An 18,187-nucleotide genomic window follows, 5' to 3' on the forward strand; every position below is an offset into this window, starting at 1 on the left:
CTCCATTATAGGATCTGTCAAAGCATCATTGAATGGAAGTAAAGGCTCAACCACAGAATTCGGTGAATGCAAGACCTCAGTGAGGATATTAGACTTGAACTCCACTGTAGGCAGAGTCAATTTAAGAAGCTCAGCAGCCTTCCTCATAACCAGATGGTAAGGCTGGATATCCTTAGAAGGAGCACCCGAGCCTGAGGGCAACTCCCACTCTGGAGAGAAATCAAGAGTCCCTGAATCCGCCAATTCCTCAAAATAGCTCTCTTCTAATTCACCTTCTTCAACGTCAGACTGAGTCCATGTATTTCTGCTCTTCCAAAAGGCGTTGAGCTTCCCTTCTGGATCTCTCCTTTACACGCCTCGCAGCCGGATCCACCTGCGGCTCCGACGGATTCGGGGCCGGCGCTGGTATCGAATCCGACGGCACAGAAGAATGCCCTCGAGGACGATCAGGAGTAGGCGACGCTGGAATCGGCGTCGACGACTTCGGCAGAGCCGGGAACTGCCAATGCGGCGTCGGAGCCGGCATGTAAGGCATAAACGGAGCCGGAGGATAGGAGTGAGGAACTCCCAGGCTGAATGCCAAAGGACCCATGGGACCCGAAGGTGCACCAGAGGGGTACCACGCCCTTGAGAAGACGCCATACATAGCGTTAAGAAACGCTGAAGGGTCCTGGCCCGGAGCTGGAAAGGGCGGCTGAAAACCATCAGGCCGGTCCTGAGGAGGGATCGGATTCGGCTCATCAACAGGCGCAGAATCCACAACCTCCCGAGCCTCTTCCTCTTCACGGGCCGGGGACGGCGCCAGAGACGGATTCGGAACCGGAGAAGTATTCGGAGCCGGAGTGGGAGACCGCCCATGCGACTCAGAAGGTGAGGCCTCACCTTCATGCTCAGAGACTTCGAGAGTAACCACCTTCGAACGTACCTTCTTCGGTGACCTCGACCTCGAGCGCGACTCCTTACCGGACCGACGTCGGGACTCATGTCTCCTCTTCTTGTGCTTCTTCTTCGACTTCGAAACATGATCCGACGCCGACTTCGAAGACGACCTCTCTCGAGAAGCAGATCTCGACCTCGCCCTGGACTTCGACCTCGCCCTTCGAAAACGAGACCTCGACGACTTCCCCTTTCCAGCTTTCACCATAGCAACCAGAAGTTTGGCTTCTCTCTCCCTCAGGGCCTTCGGATTCATCTTCCGACATGAAGAACAATCCTCCACATCATGGTCGGAACTTAAACACCAGATGCAGTCTTCATGGGGGTCGGTAATGGACATAATTTTACAGCACTCCCTGCAGGGCTTGAAGCCTGTCTTCTTGGATGACATCGTCGAAGAGACAGGATACAGAGAAGCAGAAATATGCAACAAAATGGCAACAATGTACCAGTAGGCTACAGAGATTCCCGATAACCGTTAGCGTCGATGACGCGGAAAAAAGGGAACTGATGTCATCACGCCGGCGTGGGCCTATTATAGGCGTCGGTGACGTCAGCGGAGTCGCGAGCGGAGCCGTGTCTTTGTGACGTCCTATCCACGTCGGCGCGAGGCTACGAAAAGAATTTCCGAATGTTGCTGACGCAAGGGGGATATTCACAAGGTGAGGAATCCACACGGCAGATGTATCTATCAGAAATGTGGTACATTTTTTGAAACCCTTTGTCGGTTGAAGCCATATTGTGGGTTTTCTAGTCTCTGGAGAGTTTTTATCCAGGTCATTGCCCATGGATCTTCCCTTTCTGAAAGTTACAGCGGGGGGAATGGATAATCTTTCGCCCAGGATGTTATCAGTAAGGACGATCGGCCAATGTTTATGCACAATGGACCTGATTTTCCTTTCCTGACGAGAGTAGGTCACAATTATTCTGGGATTGTCAGAGTTGATCTTTTCAGTAGTGGATTGGATGGGATGGAACCATCTTTAAATAGGCTGCTTCTGGGGCGTTCTTCTGCTCTATTAATGGCTGTATTAATGATTTTGTTACTATAGCCTCTCACCCTAAGTCTTGTGCGCATGTCTTCAACACATTTTCTAAAATCATCCTCATCGCTGCAGATACGTTTAAGTCGCAGGACCTCTCCGTATGGTATCCTGGCGATGAGGTGTTTAGGATGTGAGCTGTTGGCGTGAAATGTAATATTGCCAGCCGTGTTTTTCCTGTGTAGGGTGCTTTGTAGTGTATTATTAACAATTTTTAGCTTGACATCCAAGAATTCTATTTCGGAGGAATGGATGTGGGAAGTGAAAGTCAGGTTAAGGTTGTTGTTATTGATACTATCGACGAAACACTGTGCGGATGCTGTGTCACCGCGCCAGATGATGAAGACATCGTCGATGTATCGAAGATACAACACCATGTGTTGAGCTAAAGCCGGCCTGTATTCGTGCTTAAGGACCTGCTCCTCCCACCAGCCCACGTGTAAACATGCGTAGCTGGGGGAGAAGCAGGCCCCCATAGCAACACCCCTCCTCCGTTTGTGCAAGATGTTATTAAACAGGAAAAAATTGTTATGTAGGCACCAATCAATTAACTCTACAATCATTTTGTTATGCGCATACATTTCAATGGGTCTGGTGGCAAAGAAGTATCTAACCGCAGCTAATCCTTGTGTATGATTGATGCTGGTATACAAGGATTCTATGTCTAAGGTCATTAGACATAGATCATTAGACAATTCCACATGTTTGATTTTTGTAAGAAAATCACCAGTGTCTTTTACAAAACTTGGGAGTGTTTTAACCAGATCCGGTAAAAAGTGGTCTATGTATTGACCAATGTTTTCGCTAGCACTATCTATGGCGGAAATAATAGGCCTGCCAGGTACAGGTACCACCTGCTTATGTATCTTAGGAATAAGATACAAAATAGGTAGGACCGGATGTTCTTTAAATAGAAATTTACTTTCCTCGTTGGAAAGCAAGCCTTCCCTTCTCCATTGGGCTAACAATTTTTGCATAGTTTAGCATTTTCATATTCTTTGGAAGTGGCTTTTTGGTAGCATTGTGCATTGCCTAATTGTTTTTCAGCTTCAGCTATGTACTGTTTTTTAGGCCATAACACAAGGTTACCCCCTTTATCGGATTTTTTGATCACGATATCGCAGTTTTCACCAAGTTTTTTGACCAGTTTATTATATGCAAGTCTCCTAAATACAGCACCTCGATGATATTTGTTCTTTTTAGTGCTGATATTTAGTTGTTTGAGGTCTCTTATAATCATGTCATGATAGGTGTCAATAGAGTCTTTCGGCATCAGGGGGACAAACTTTGACTTGTTTCTAAAAGGACTTAAACCCGCCCCTTGTTGGATGAAGTCAATTTTACGCAGTCTGTCTTGGGTGGAAACATCAATAGGATCAAGAACTTGGCTGTTATTAAGCTCCTCTTCCTCGAGGAGATCATGCAAAGTTACCACCCCCTCAACATCAGCAGCCTGTAAAAACGGAGTTTCTTCACACTCATGCACAGTATTATCAGACGCGCAATTTTGATTTTTGTCTGCTTTTAATGCGTAATGTTTCATAAGTTTGAGTTTTCGTATAAAACAAAAAACATCAATTCTGGTACGTGCATAGTCAAAGTTTTCTCCGGGACAAAAGTTCAAACCTAATGACAAAAGTTGTTGTTCTGCCTTGGTTAGAACTACATTAGTTAAGTTGATGACCGTGTTGTCTAGTTGCGTTTCTTCTTTCTCCAAAACGTTTTCTTTTTTGTTGCGGTTTTTGAGCCTTTTGAGCTGCTCTCTCCTGCACTTATTTCTGAATTTGCGTCTTGCTTTTTTTGTATCCTGGGACGCAATGTCTTCAGTCTCTCCTCGACTAAAAAAAAAAATCGAGCTCCTCACTCATATTGAGGATTGGACGTTTTTGGGAGATTGTTGATATGTGTGTGTGTGTGTTCTTTTGCACATGCAATGCACTTTTGAAAAATAAAATATAAATTACCTGCAACTGAAAGCTGAGGCAAGTGTCCGTTTCTCGGTTTTTACTGGATGGCATTGTGGAGCTTTGCTCGATATACATACACACACATATATATATATATATACACACATATATATATAAATAACTTTTTCCCGTATATAAAGAAGGGGTATCTGATCTCTTTTAGTGCTGCTTTTTAATTATTACACAGAGTATTTTGTAGACACTGTGAACCCTGTGTCATATCTTGGTATGGCAATCTGAGGTCCATTACATTTTTGCAGTGTAGTAAAATATGGAACCCTGCTTGGGCTAAGGACATGGGTATAAAACACCCACAAACTGGCCTTTGAAAGGTCTCAATTATTTATTTTTTATTTTTATGGGAATATATATTTAAACAAAACAAACAGCGCAGTACAGGTTTGCACTGGAACTTCACAGAAACATAGTCACAGATCAATGCATATATTTTAGTACCAACCACCAGATCTTGTCTCCCTCCCTCCCTCCCTCCCTCCCCTGGGTTCCCGTAGACCAATGTTCTCAACACATATCATTACACCATGTCCCCAAATATACAAATAGGGTCTGAAACAGGCAATGTCCAGGCATGTCTCCATTATTTTAAATCTCCATTGTCCGTTCCCATAATAATTTGGGCTTTCCTGGCGAGGCCATTGTCCTGGTTTACATTTATTGAAATAGGTCCTTCAAATAGGTTTCTGATTGCTAATGAGTCCATACCTCATTAGAGCTTCCATCTTAATCACATCTGCATGCAACATCTACAATATGGTCATGCCCTAATCTGGGTCTTGTACGCGCTATAGAAAACTCTAAAAATAAATCCAAATAAATTATGACGCTGAAATATCGTGCTCTACATTCTAACTTTCTTGCTACATTCATATTTACTTATCTATCTATATAGAGTTTTAGTACAGTGACTAAAACCCAGGTTGTTATGTTTGTCAATGACCACAATTGGTTGACTTTCACAAAGTCTTTGGAGAGGACTAGACACCGATATCTTGAGCAAGGCCCAGATTGATTGTTGGAGGATCAAGTACTAAGTGGGCTTTAGTTGCAATTCATGCTCTGGCTACAACTATATAATACGTTTATCCTCGGCCAATGTATGCTTTCATCTTCCACTTATTTTTTAAAGTAATATATTGAGTTATTAAATAAAAATAGGACCAATACATGCATTTGGTTACAGTACAATTGTGAGAAGTTGGCCTGATATGTGATGTCCACTATTCTAGTGGGCACCCTGTATCAGTCCAAACAACCCTTATGGTGATGGTTGTAAAGTCAACCTTATAGACCACTAATCCTACTGGTAGCATGGACAAAGCAGTTTTAGGCTAAACTCAAGAGGGCATATGAAGCCAGCTGTTTTACCATATGTAACCCCTTTAATACCAAATGAAAGGACACCACACAGGTTATATATATATATATATATATATATATATATATATATATATATATATATATATATATATATATATATACATGTATTTATTACTAACACAACCCCTCTGAACTCTTTATGAGGTCAGAGGCACAAGCACATAATAAGATACTCAATCATTCAATTAGTTGCACAATATTCAGTAGAGCCCTAAATAGCCCCTATATACTAAAATAGTGGTATAAGAACCACGTCATGAACAAAATATAGGCCTAGGGCATCGCTGGGGCTACGCTGTACTACCAAAGGATAGGAAGCAGGAGGCCCACGGGAGGCGTGTGCAGTGTCTTAACACACACGCGAGTTACCATAGAGTTATAAAGGGAACGAAAGAAATGGAAAGTAGTTCTTTTAGGACACCTCCGGATGGACTAAGAGAAAGCTACTGAAAACTAGGGCACTAGGAGAGCACCGGAGTACTGATGGGCTTCTCCTTTTCAGGGAAGCAAGGGCCAGCTTGGAGCAACCAGGCCAGCTGTGTAGATTCGTAGGTTCGTCGTCACAGAGGCCACTAGCCAACGGGAAAGTGATAGGACAGACGCGTCGAGCACAAAAACACTAGCAGCCCCATGCAGCACTCGAGGAGTGTGGAGGGCTGTGCGTCGGTGTAGAAGGTGCTCGGGGTTGGGGCTTCTTAATCCCCAATTCACAGCTTCGAGGGTGCCTCGGGAGCTGCACAGGTAGCAAAGTGCAGGTTTTCCAAGAGGGCCGGTCCCATGTCTCTCGTCACCTCCACGGGTCTCAGCTTTGCTGTGGCTGTGGCTCGGGCTCAAGGAAGTCTGTGGCTCGGGCTCAAGGAAGTCTGTGGATCGGGCTCAAGGAAGTCTGGAAGTCTGGTTCTTGTCAGTCTCTGTGATCGGGCTCCGGCAGGAGCGTCGACAAAGCAAACCGCAGATCGCTTGATGGTGCCTGTTTGCACAGGGTGGTCACTCCTTGACCACAAGGGAGATTCTTCAGTCTTCTAGTTGCAATAGAATGTCGAAGGTCTAGAGTTTTGTTTCAAGTTTCAGTTGTTGGAAGATGTTGGAAGGAAGGAAGATGTTGCTCTCGTAATTTCAGGCTGTTATCCCCCAGCGTGCAGTAGCGACAAGTTGCCATGCTGGCGTAATGAGCCAAGGAACTGTACGACACTTGGGATATGGAGCCGATTTACAGTAGCCACTTCTCAATGTTCAGGTGGTGGCGCGGGAAGCTTCACATTGGAAATGCCAGGGCCCCAACGGAGCTCTGCTGGTTAAGGAAAAGGGGGGAAGCCAGAAGGCCTCAGCTCTCAAGAAATAATTTTGGCACCCAACCATCCTCCTGCCGGATCAGGGCTTGGAAATGGATAGGCACCAGGGTAGGAACGCTACTCCGGTCTTCAACAGACGCAGGGAGTCACAGTTTGCATGCCCACCCCCCAAACTGGTTGCAGCTGACTGCCTAACACCCGGTGTCACATCCCTAGATGTATGGCTGTTCTTGCAGGGCCCGTAGCATGTGGCCTCCAAGCGCCAACAGTTCTGTTCTGTGATTCCGCACTAGGTGTGGAAGCTGGAGATCTCCCAAATCATGCTAAGGCCCAAAAGTGAATAGTGATGATGGGGGGGGGGGGAGTGGGGGGGGGGGGGTATTGGGATTGTCGCATCATCCAACCCAATGCCGCTAAATTGCGCGGTTGACGCTTTGAAGATTGTAAATATATGTCATTTATCTTCTTCCTCAGTAATGATCCCTGAAGAAGGGCACTATGCCCGAAATGCATAGGAGAAATTAACGCCAGAGATATGAGAATGAACAAAATTATGTGAATAGAACATAACAATCTTTGAACCTAATTGATGAAATAAATAATGTTATCGAATTGAGTTGGATGAACATTTATTGTGGAGTTCTTGGGATACAATCAATGAAGCCATTGCTTAGTTCAATGCTCAATTTGGTAGAAACTTACATTTTTGTGCACTCCTTACGCTCCCCAAGCATTGGGTCTCCCATCTCTCCGAGAATAGTCGCCTCAACTTCATAGTGGACAACCAAAGCTTTTTCTGTTGGATGGACATCAATGTTACCACCTTTGACTTTCCTATGGTCAAAAAAAGGGAAAACATATGTTTACATGTAAAGTAAAAGATGAACTTTGGAATAAAGAGCCACTTGTCAGATAACATGAAGTGTTTTTTAAATGGACAGAGAATGGCTACATATACAGAACTAACAATAATCCTATCCACTAAATGACAACAATCCTTTTTTCTCACTTGATAATTTCTTCTAAAGTAAACATCCTATTCTTGAGAAATTCTATTATAGGAGTTATATGACCTAAGCAAACGTGAATGAAAACGGCACTATTGCACAAGACAAGAATAGGTCACATAATGCAGCTTCTTTTAATTGTTGCATACCAGAGACAGCCACTGATAACTATTGGACATTATCCATAACGCCACTACCAGGGTCTGGTTCGGGAGAAATTGAACAGAGAAGAGGGGTCCCAGAACACAGAAAGTTAGAAAGAATATACAAAATAAGTAGTTAGAAACATAAATCTCGAAATAGTGACAACATTGTTAATCACAATGTGTAGGTAGATTTTGTCACAGGCTTTTTTTGATATGCAAAAGTTCAACGTATTTTGTGCCCCAGAAGGGAAAACAGGTACGAAAGGTGGGAGGGAGTGTAGGGTGGTTAGAAGAGTCTCATAACATACAGGGAAAGGGGGTCGTAGGGACAAAGATTATTTAAAGACCTCTCCTGGTTCAAGTCCCCAGCTACAACACATAATACACACAGGAGAGCACAGGGGGTCTAAACGCCAACTTGTATGGCTAGCTATCCTTAACTCCAAAAAAGTATGCGAGTTCGTGCCCTAGTCACCCTAGATAGCCTAAAAAACGGGATACAGTGTAGTGATGGGCCTGCGTGTGTGGGATCAGGCACATACAGTACCGGTTGACCAGATACAAGTCACTCATATATGGATTACCATCAAATGAACTTCGTGATCAGTCATATCATATGGTTCACCAGTATCACGTGGTAGGTCCCTTTATCATCAAGACCATTTACTAACAACTTAGTGGCAGAGCAGGATCCAGTCCACAGGCACTTATGGACAACCATATAACAGCTAATCATTGATGGTTATAAAAGTGGTAAACACGCAGTGCAACAAAAAAGTGGTGAATTTAAAATAGAGTAATGTGTCCTAGAATTTTTTTTATTCATTTAAGGGCACACCCCCTAATTAAAACCAGGCTTTTTTCCGACAGTTATTTGTTTCCACTGTTGTTTGCACTGTTCTGGTTTAAATTAGGGGGTGTTCCCTTACATGAATAAAAAATGTTCTAGGACACATTACTCTATTTTAAATTCACCACTTTTTTGTTGCATTGCGTGTTTACCACTTTCATAACCATCAATGATTAAAGTGAAGGATAGCTAGCCATACATACGCTACGATGTTCCTCGCCTATTATGCGATACCTATTACAATGACCATAGTACTCAACACTTCATGGTAATTATCATACGTCCTTTTGCAACCATCATTGTTTTTATGAGTGAATTAGATATCTTTTGACCTATGCCAACCTGTCCATTAAAATCCTTTTAGGTAACACGCCCCACCCCCGTCCTGATGAAGACCCCCCCCCAGCAAGGCACCATCAATTGCCTGCAATAATTTGTGGGCCGAAACGTCGACAGCCTTATCTTCAGATTCCTTCCATATATATATATATATATATATATATATATATAATTGATTGTATTTTCTTTCGGAAGCATGATGTACATAGAACAATTTTGAACCATTGGTCCTTGATTCGTGAATCAAAATATTGCATTGTATATTAAGGTCTGTTGACCATTGTTATGTCACTTTTCTAACCACCCTACACTCCCTCCTACACCACCACCATCCCCACCTGTTTTCCCTTCTGGGGCACAAAATACGTTGAACTTTTGCATATCAAAAAAAGCCTGTGAAAAAATGTACCTACACATTGCGATTAAATAACAATGTTGTCACTATTTCGAGATTTATGTTTTTAACTACTTATTTTATATATTCTTTCCAATGTTCTGCCTTCTGGGACCCCTCTTCTCTGTACTATATATTCACCCAGGTCCCAGTGACTTTTTTGGGTATAACCCTTGTCTCTGTAACATGGTTCGGGAGAAAGGTTTTACCAACACCCTTAGAACATTATGCTAGGTTCCAAACGACAACTGTATTAGTACAAAGACGTAACTGCTCACAAAGCACTGCTTGGCAAGCAAATCTTCCAATATACGTGCCAATGGGCCTCAAATAAGCTTGGTAAAACCTGGTTCATTTTCCTAGTTTCATCTGATTACTCATAACAATGTGTTTTCTGATTTGCAAGTAAAAGTATTGTACCCTAGACATCTAACCTTACTTTAATCATCTATCCTTCCGTTGGCAACTCAAACCGTATTATGTGTGGGCATAGTGATACTTTATTGCAGCTAGAAGAAAACGTATGGAATGGTATTAGAAGATAATAACAGCAGTGCAAGAAGGAGCTGGATGCAGCACGCATTCATGATTTACTGAAGGAGTGTTTCTAAAGCATTGTAAATACTCCCTTTGGTGTTAACTGTCGCAAATTGTTGCTCATTATACAAATGGATGCTCCACGAACTTGAAATATTAGCCATCACATTGCCTAACACAAGAGATGGAGCAGCTTTCCTTATTGCTATCTTTCGTCTATGGAAGTGGGGTGGGACTGTTGCCCCGTGCATCACAAAGCAGGATGGTCATGAAGCTCTGTGAGTGAGCGTCGCTGGCACTGGGCTGCCTCTTCCTGCTGCTGCAGCTTGCATGAACTCGCATTTAACTCTGTCTCGCCTCTTACCTCCACTGTGTGGATCCCATGTTGATAATTGTTGAAAAAATACACTGGGCGCACAGCCTCCACAGTTTGATGACGCTAATTGTGCTCTGTAGGAGATCACAGGGCTGTAGCACAGCTTACATAGTATGCTCAAAGCATGCATCCTGAGCTAATTCCAGCAAGACACCCAATACTCGAAACCTCTGACACTTTCACCTCCCCACCTGTCTTCTATAAGGCTATTACCTCTCTCCATTTCAGCTTCATTTTTTTTCTTCCCAATCTCTTTTTACTAGTTCTCTCACCACATCTACAGCACCCTCCAATCTCAATTTCACTCCCTTTTCCTTCTTTACCTTCCTGTCAGTGTCCTTTTCTATCTTCCCATTTATTTGTCTCGACTTCCGGGTACAGTAGACATAGAAGAAACACTACTGCAACAATACAGCTTCTTTTGACAAAACTCCATATTAAAGAACCTGACTGGCTCTTTCAAGGGCCTTGCGCTGATCGACAGTAACAATCAAATCACAACACAAATCTTAGATTGGAAATGCCCCGGTTACTTACCGGTAATCTTCATTACTCAGAGTATAGTTTTACTTGCCACACGGCTAACAAAGTGAGCTTCAGCTCCACACCGGAACCCTCCAAAGCAAAAAAGTCAGCCTCCCATCATTTCTCAATATGGCCAACCCATTACTTCCTTGACCTCTATAAGAGGCGGGCCAGCCCAACCCCTCACCCTGAAACTACCAAGCATAAACATGAAGCCGATAGCCAGACAGGGAGGGAGGGATGGATGGATGGATGGGAACTCATGTGGCGAGGAAGACTATACTCTGAGCAATAAAGATTACTGGTAAGTAACTGAAGCTTTACCGACTCATTAGTCTTCCTCGCCACATACCATATCAAAGCCAAGCGGCTTCATGGAAACTCACAAGAAACCAATGGACCAGAATGGGATGCCCACGAAAAAGGGCAAACCAAACAGACCAGATGAGTGGAAGGACCACCCAAGAGAGAAGCAACCACGAGCAGAAAGAACCAGCCCGGGACAGAAAGACACCAGGAAGGCCGAAAACACAGACCCCCGAGACACGAAGTGCCGCCAGAAAATCTGGCTCAACCAAAGGCCGAAGGAGGACGGAGAAGGCACGGAACCCGACCGCACAGTGCCAAAAGCAACAGCAAACAGGCCCCAGAACAGAAAGCAGCAAGCCAGGCCAAACACACCAAGACTGCCCAACGGACAGCCAAAAGTGAGAGGGGAGCAAAAGCCCAGACAGAGGAACTGAATAAACAGAGGGCAACTCCACCACAGCGGCCCAACAAAAAAGCCACAGAAGAGAGAGAGATGCAGTCCGACAGCAACAACGCACGGTTGACCACCACCTGCGAGAGAGTCGAAACCACCAGAGGAACGGGGCAGCGGAACCAGACGCAATCAAGCAGACTGGCAAGAGCCGCAAGAATGGAAAGGGGTGCAAAAGAAAACCAGCACGCCAACCAAACAGCCAAAAAAACGAGGGCCACCACAACCACGTCGCAAGAAGAGAAACAGGTGGGACACGGACCTCAGTCGCACAAAGGATCCCGCGGAAGGGATCGCATCACCAAGGAGAGAACCCAGGCAAGCACAAGGCAAAATAGACCCAGGAAGGCGCCAGAAACGACACTGAAGAGACCTGGCCACCAAGTGAACCCAACTGGCCAACAGCGAAAAGCGGAAATCCATAGGGCCGCCCACATAGCCCGAAGAGCGGAAGGGACCAGGCCCAAGGCCAAGCCACCAGAAAGGGAGCGAATGGTCACCAGAGGACCCCAAGCAGAAGACAACACACAGAGCCCGCAAGGGAGGGACATGCAGCGCGGCAGCGCAAGACCTCCTCGCACAGGAAGAAGGAAACGAGCCGCCGAAGCAAGGACCAAGGCGGCCACACAGGCAACCAACAACCAGGTCCGGCCCAGATGAACAATGAAGAACCCACAGGAACAGGAGCACCCAGGGAGAAAAAGCCACAGGCAGAAACACACCAAAGGCAAGAAAGACAGAAGAGCAGGGCGAAACAAGACAGAGCCATGTCAATACTCCCAGGGAGCCACCTGAGCCAGCAGGCCCCGGGACCCCAAAACCAGGGACAAAGAAGACGAGGATACAAATCCACACCAGAAGCGCAGGGCCCCGCCAGGGAGATGAAAACCGGGAGTCCCAGGACCCCCGGACACCCAACAGCACCACTGGAAACAAATGCCCATCAAGGGAAAGCAAGAGCAGGGGCAGGACACAAAACCCGCACCCTCATAGGCACAACACGGACCATTGAGCAACATTTCCCAAGTCAACCACCACAGCAACAGACCCCAATTGAGACGCACCCAGGCGAGCACCCCCACCAGGACAAAAGTCCTGGCCAGGCCAAACAAACCCAGAACCCCTGGAAGAAAAAGGACCCCAGGAAAGCGCAAAGGCGGGAGCCCGGACCAGAAACCCGAATAGCCAACACTGGGGACCCAAACAAAGCATACAGCACCAGACGCACCCAGGAGAACTCCCATCCAGGCACTAAAGAGGCCCAACCCATACTACTTAATGAGAGCAGACGAGAACATGAGCTGTCAGGGTGGTAGAAGAAAAGTCACACAGGCAAGGACAGCACCATCGTGCCAAAAAGTCAACAGGGGCGAACCCCGCAAACACCCCTGCCAATGAAGCAAGGGAGAAACCGGCCAGGAGAGCAACAAGAAGCCCCCACAGGGCCGGGGCAAATCCCAGATAAGGCAAGGAACGGGCAAAAGAAGGCCGACCAACCGACCGGGAACCTACACACGGCCCAAAGGACGGCAAAGGCCCCAGCACCCGGAATGGACACCCAGAACATAAAGACCACTGGTCCAAGAAAGAAATGTCCGAGGACACACAAGACATGGACCCCACAGGAGAGGCAGCTCAAAGCACCAGGAAGACCCAGGCTGCCACCCACCAAGGTGCAAACTAGTCCAGACCCGGCCAACATCCCAGATCAGACGAGGTCAGATGCTCACAGGGCAATAAGGTCATAGGGCCCTGAAAGACTAAGTACGGGAAGCATGAGGAGACATCCAAATGTCAAGGCGCAGCACCACAAAGACAGCACCAGCCAGTCCATTCCCTCTCTTCCCCCAGCATGTCAAACTACGTAGCCCATGCAGAACTGGGCACGCCGTTTATTTCTGACAGATTGAAACAACGTTTCCAGCATAAGCTATTAGAAAAAAGAGAACTGGTAGAGGGAATGAAACCATCTGTATCGATATATAAAACTCTCATTCCCCAAGAGGGCTTGAAATCATATTTAACAGTGGTTTATAATGACCAGCAGAGATTCAGTTTAACATGTTTTAAGGTAAATAAGCTACCGTTGATGATGAGCTTCCCAGATAACTGTCACTCTATGTCTGAGCCATCATTATGCCTCTGTGATAGGTCCTCAAAAACTAATTTTGTAAAATGTTATTTTTTGGTAAATTGTATGTAATAACAAGGAAGAGATATTTTATTAATTTTTAAAACATTACATTTTAGACAATATAGGGCAGGCCTCTTATTCTTATTACACGTACACACCCCGCTTGCATGCTGTGCAAAATCTTCCTATTTGTGGCAAGTTTTGAAGATCAGGAAAAGTATGCAGTGTGTTAAAACGTTGGAAAATTCATCGTAAAGATAAATTCTGGCCGACATACGTATTTTATATATTTATAGAAATTAAGTGTGTTTTAACTGGTTTGATAATTTGCTTTTTATTGCATACTGTGCTTTTATGTTACCAAAAAGTAAAAAATAAAGCTAATTGACTGATTGTACATGTGGCAGAGATCTGGGAAAAGGTGGTGTATATTCACACTGTACTTCACTTTCTCGTCTTCAAATTCGGTTTTGGTTTGTCTTTTTACCTGGGGTATACTCACTCTTCCTTTCTCCTTTGAGAAACACTCACATTTGTTTTTGTAAATAATTTTTGTCTAATAAACTCGGTTCGGCTGAGCCCAAGCACCACATGCATATTGAATAAGGATCCGTACTCGACATCTGTTGAGCACAAGACCCACAGGATTTAAACCCAGAAGACATTGAAAGCTGGCACACTGTTTCAGACTAACAGATCGTCACAGCAGGCCGAAAAATGGCCAGAGATATGCTGCTCCGGATCTGCATTACAGTGCTGAAAAGAAGAAATAGATGTCCGTGCGCCTGAGGGAACTTATATGGCTCCACTGACATCACAACCAAAGTCCACGTCAACACGGAGCCAAAGACACCATCCGCCAGCGTGCAGAAGTACTGCTAAAACATTTCTGGGACCAGTTTGACACCTGGGGCAAATACACGAGTTAAAAGATTTTGCGGCTAGATGTTTATCAGAAGAGATTCCTACCTTGAGCAGCCTTGATTTGTAAGTTAATTACCCTGCTGCACCAGCTGGCAGATAAATCCTCCTGAAAATAAAGGGCTCATACTGGGGTGATATATTTTGTCCTGGCAGAATAAGAGGAAGTGTTGAAATCTCCATAAACTGATCTACGCTTCCCAATTCAAGCCACCGCATTGGAAGGGCAGGCAGATATTTGGCTCCAGTCATCATAGGTAGTTCCTTTGAAGTTTTGAAGTTTGAAGCAAAGAAATAATGAATAAACCCGCAAATGCAATGTACCTATATAACAGCAAACCACCCCTTACAGCAAAATTATAAAATGCATAAGAATCCCAGTTGTTTCCAGTAATGAAGAAGACGTTGCCATGTCACGCCAAGAGCTCCGCAGTTTATTGCTCACACGGCTGTAAAAGTGAATGCTACAGACATTACATTGTATTTTCACATCGGTCATATTCTCAAAATTAAACCACCATTAATTAGCGTGTGTATACTTGAGGTGGATTAAATGTTTGCTCTACTGTTGGCTTTGGTAATGTTTGCTGGTTTGCATGTCTAATGAGAGGGCGGGCGCGAGGTGGAGAAGGCACGGAGAACGGGAGGAAGGGAGGGAAGGGGAAAGAAGGCACCAAAGCACGTCATGCCTCAGTAACGAAAATAGAGCTCACAGTCTAAATAACAGATACTATGTAACATTCGAAGTAAAATTGCCAGTCGCCAAGGAGGTGACAAATGAAGAGGAGGCGCTACTAAGGAGAGAGTAACAAGCTCATCGACTAATCAGAAGCAAGCATTTAGGACAGACAATGAAACAAGCCAATCGAAAATTTATGGGCGGAGAGTGGGTGAAGTTTCTATTCACCTACTCCTCTACAATAAGCCACGCAGTGAGCCGAAGAAACAGTGTATAAAAGTAGGGGGTGTGGTAAAAAATGTGAGAAAATATGGGCGCCTTGGCAAAGGTATAAAGCAGCATCGGGGGAAGAGTGATACATACCAGGGACACCTAAGTAGAGTTGGGGAGGTGACTACTCAAGCAGGTTTTTGTATGATGGTTGGGAATGCATCCTACTGGGGGTCTTTGCATAAGGTACCCCTCGCGGACAACAGTTTTGTCTTTCCCTCGCATATCAGGACTGCGATGTTGAAATTCTACCATGTGAAAATATCCGTGATCTATGTACACTATGGTCTTTTGAGATAAGTTAATAAAAAAAATTATTAAAAAACTACAATAAGCCTTGCAGAGCAGCACATACGCGCTGGCTCTAGCTCGACCTAAAAACATATAGTTCTCATACTGATCTCCAAGACTTCTGGATTATCCATAATCTCCACTGTGCAGAAAAACGATGGGTTATCACAACACTACAAAACCAATCTATACAAATCTATGGAGTAAATATATATACCCCAACTCAAATTACCCCAAATTTATACCACCTCTGCAAAACTGGCACCTCCCGGGGAGGGGGGGGGGGGCACGAATCATACTTGGCAGTGATTTCAATCTCCCTATGGACCCGATCGTAGACAGGCAATCCACATTTAAATACAGAATCCCCAGATCCCACAAAGCTCTTCACCCCCTGTGCTCCCCTCACAAACTAACCAACGTATGCAGGCTCCACAATCTTTTGGAAATTGACCTTTTTCTCACCCCCCTATAATACTTTTCAAGAATTGACTACCTTCTTGTTGATCCCACCCTCGTCTCACACACCATCTCGACCACCATAGAACAGATCATCATTTCGGATCATGGAACCATTTCAATACAACTGCAACTACTCCCCCCCTCAGAAGTTAAAAGCATGACACATGAGCCAAGACATACTAGAAGACCCTGCAGCGATCAAAGATCTTCATTCTGAGCTACCCAATTTATTAAGACAACCCAAAATTCTGTCACCTCCCCTGTTACTTTATGTGATGCCATAAAATTTTACTATTATACGCATTATTTCACACAAGGATAAACCCATTAAGTCGTCCCTAGGTCAGTTAACTGCAGATATAAAAGTTACAGAACTAAAATACTGACAAAATAATGATTTGGCTACCCTGGCGCTCCTAAAAAGTCTTAATTAGGAATTCAACTCTTCAGTGAGCAAAATAAGCACATCTTTGGGTTCAAGCCCAGAAAGGCAAAAAACATTTCTATATCAATAAAGCTGTGAAATCACTAGCATCTTACCTAAAGTTAAAGCATGACTCCAATTTGATTCAATCAATGATTTTTTTTAAACATTTTATTGGCATTTATCATTCAGCAAAATACAATTACATTATCATTCGGTCAGGGAGCACCCATATTTCCCTCTGTAGGGTCCGTCTCAATGAGTTTGTGCCTCTCCCTTCCCAGCCTCCACTTATCCTACTCCTGTCTACCACATTCAGCAATGGTTGCTATACTGGATTCTCAGCAACGTTAACAGTCTAACAGTATCCCCCCCTCCCTTGCTGACCTTCTTGCTACTTCAACTCTCGCCGCGTATATGATCTGGGACCCCTTCGTACTCGCCACGTCCTTGTGCCCTGTTCAGAGAGCACGCCATGTGGGTGTATGTTAGGGTACCATGACCCAGTCATGTCCCCACCTCAACTCTTTCTTGATCCCGCTCCCCAGGGCCAGCCAGCTGGGATCCCGCCCGTGGCGAGCTAGGTGTAGACTCTTGGTCCTCATTCTGCAGATCATCTACCGACACCCCCCAAGCATATGCCCGCTCCAATCTCCCTATACCTCTTATCGCGTTCCTAAGCAAGGTTCTATGTTCACAGCTTGCCCATTTCACTAGCTCCCTTTTCCAGTTGCCGACCCCCGGACCAGCCGGGTCCTTACACTTGCTGGTAAGTTCACGTTTCGCCAGAATGTATGCCAGGTCTTGGAACCTGTCTGTGACCTTGGTTCTAGCGGAGTGGGGAAATAGATTGAGCAGTACATGACCAGGGGTGCATGGGATCTCCTTCTCTGTGAATCGCGCTGTCTCTCGCACCACCTCCTGCCAATACCCCTCTATCTTCGGGCAACTCCACACCATGTGAAGATAGCTAGCCCTTATCTCCTGGCATCTGGGGCAACACGCATACCCCCGAACAAAATATTGGTTAATCCTGTCAGGGGTAATATACGCCCTATGCAGAGTATAAAAACGAATTAATTGCGCATTGCGGGAGAACTTGGTGGCTCCGAGCAGTGTATTGTCCCAATCATTCTCAGCTATGGGGCTACCTGTGTCCACTTCCCATTTACCTTTCAGATTTTGTAGCGGCTCTGTGGAATCCAGTCTAATGGCTCTATAGAGACATGAGACCGCCTTAATGACACCGTCTGCTAGACTTATGTATTCCCACATAGAATGTGTGGGTGGTTCTAATGGCCCCCGACCCCAATGTCTCCGCATGGCGCCAGTGACTGCCCCATACAACTCCGGGGGAGCTGGTTGGTGAAGTATTATATCCCTGAGACTTCAGGCAGGAGGCAAGCTCAAGTTCAAGCCCTTGGAGTTTCTTCTTC

General features: G+C 45.1%; 1 protein-coding gene across 1 annotated transcript in view; it reads right to left on the reverse strand.

Moving 5' to 3' along the window:
• Nucleotides 1-18,187, reverse strand: part of KIFAP3 (kinesin associated protein 3) — a 1,607,567-nt gene that overhangs the window by 1,469,463 nt on the left and 119,917 nt on the right. Inside the window, exon 2 of the mRNA XM_086964434.1 lies at nt 7,339-7,470. Within this exon, the coding sequence (XP_086820560.1) occupies nt 7,339-7,470 (132 nt within the window). The remainder of the gene's footprint in view (nt 1-7,338; nt 7,471-18,187) is intronic.

Source organism: Lissotriton vulgaris, chromosome 1_1 (assembly GCF_964263255.1).
Source record: "Lissotriton vulgaris chromosome 1_1, aLisVul1.2, whole genome shotgun sequence".
Classification (NCBI taxonomy): Eukaryota; Metazoa; Chordata; class Amphibia; order Caudata; family Salamandridae; genus Lissotriton; species Lissotriton vulgaris.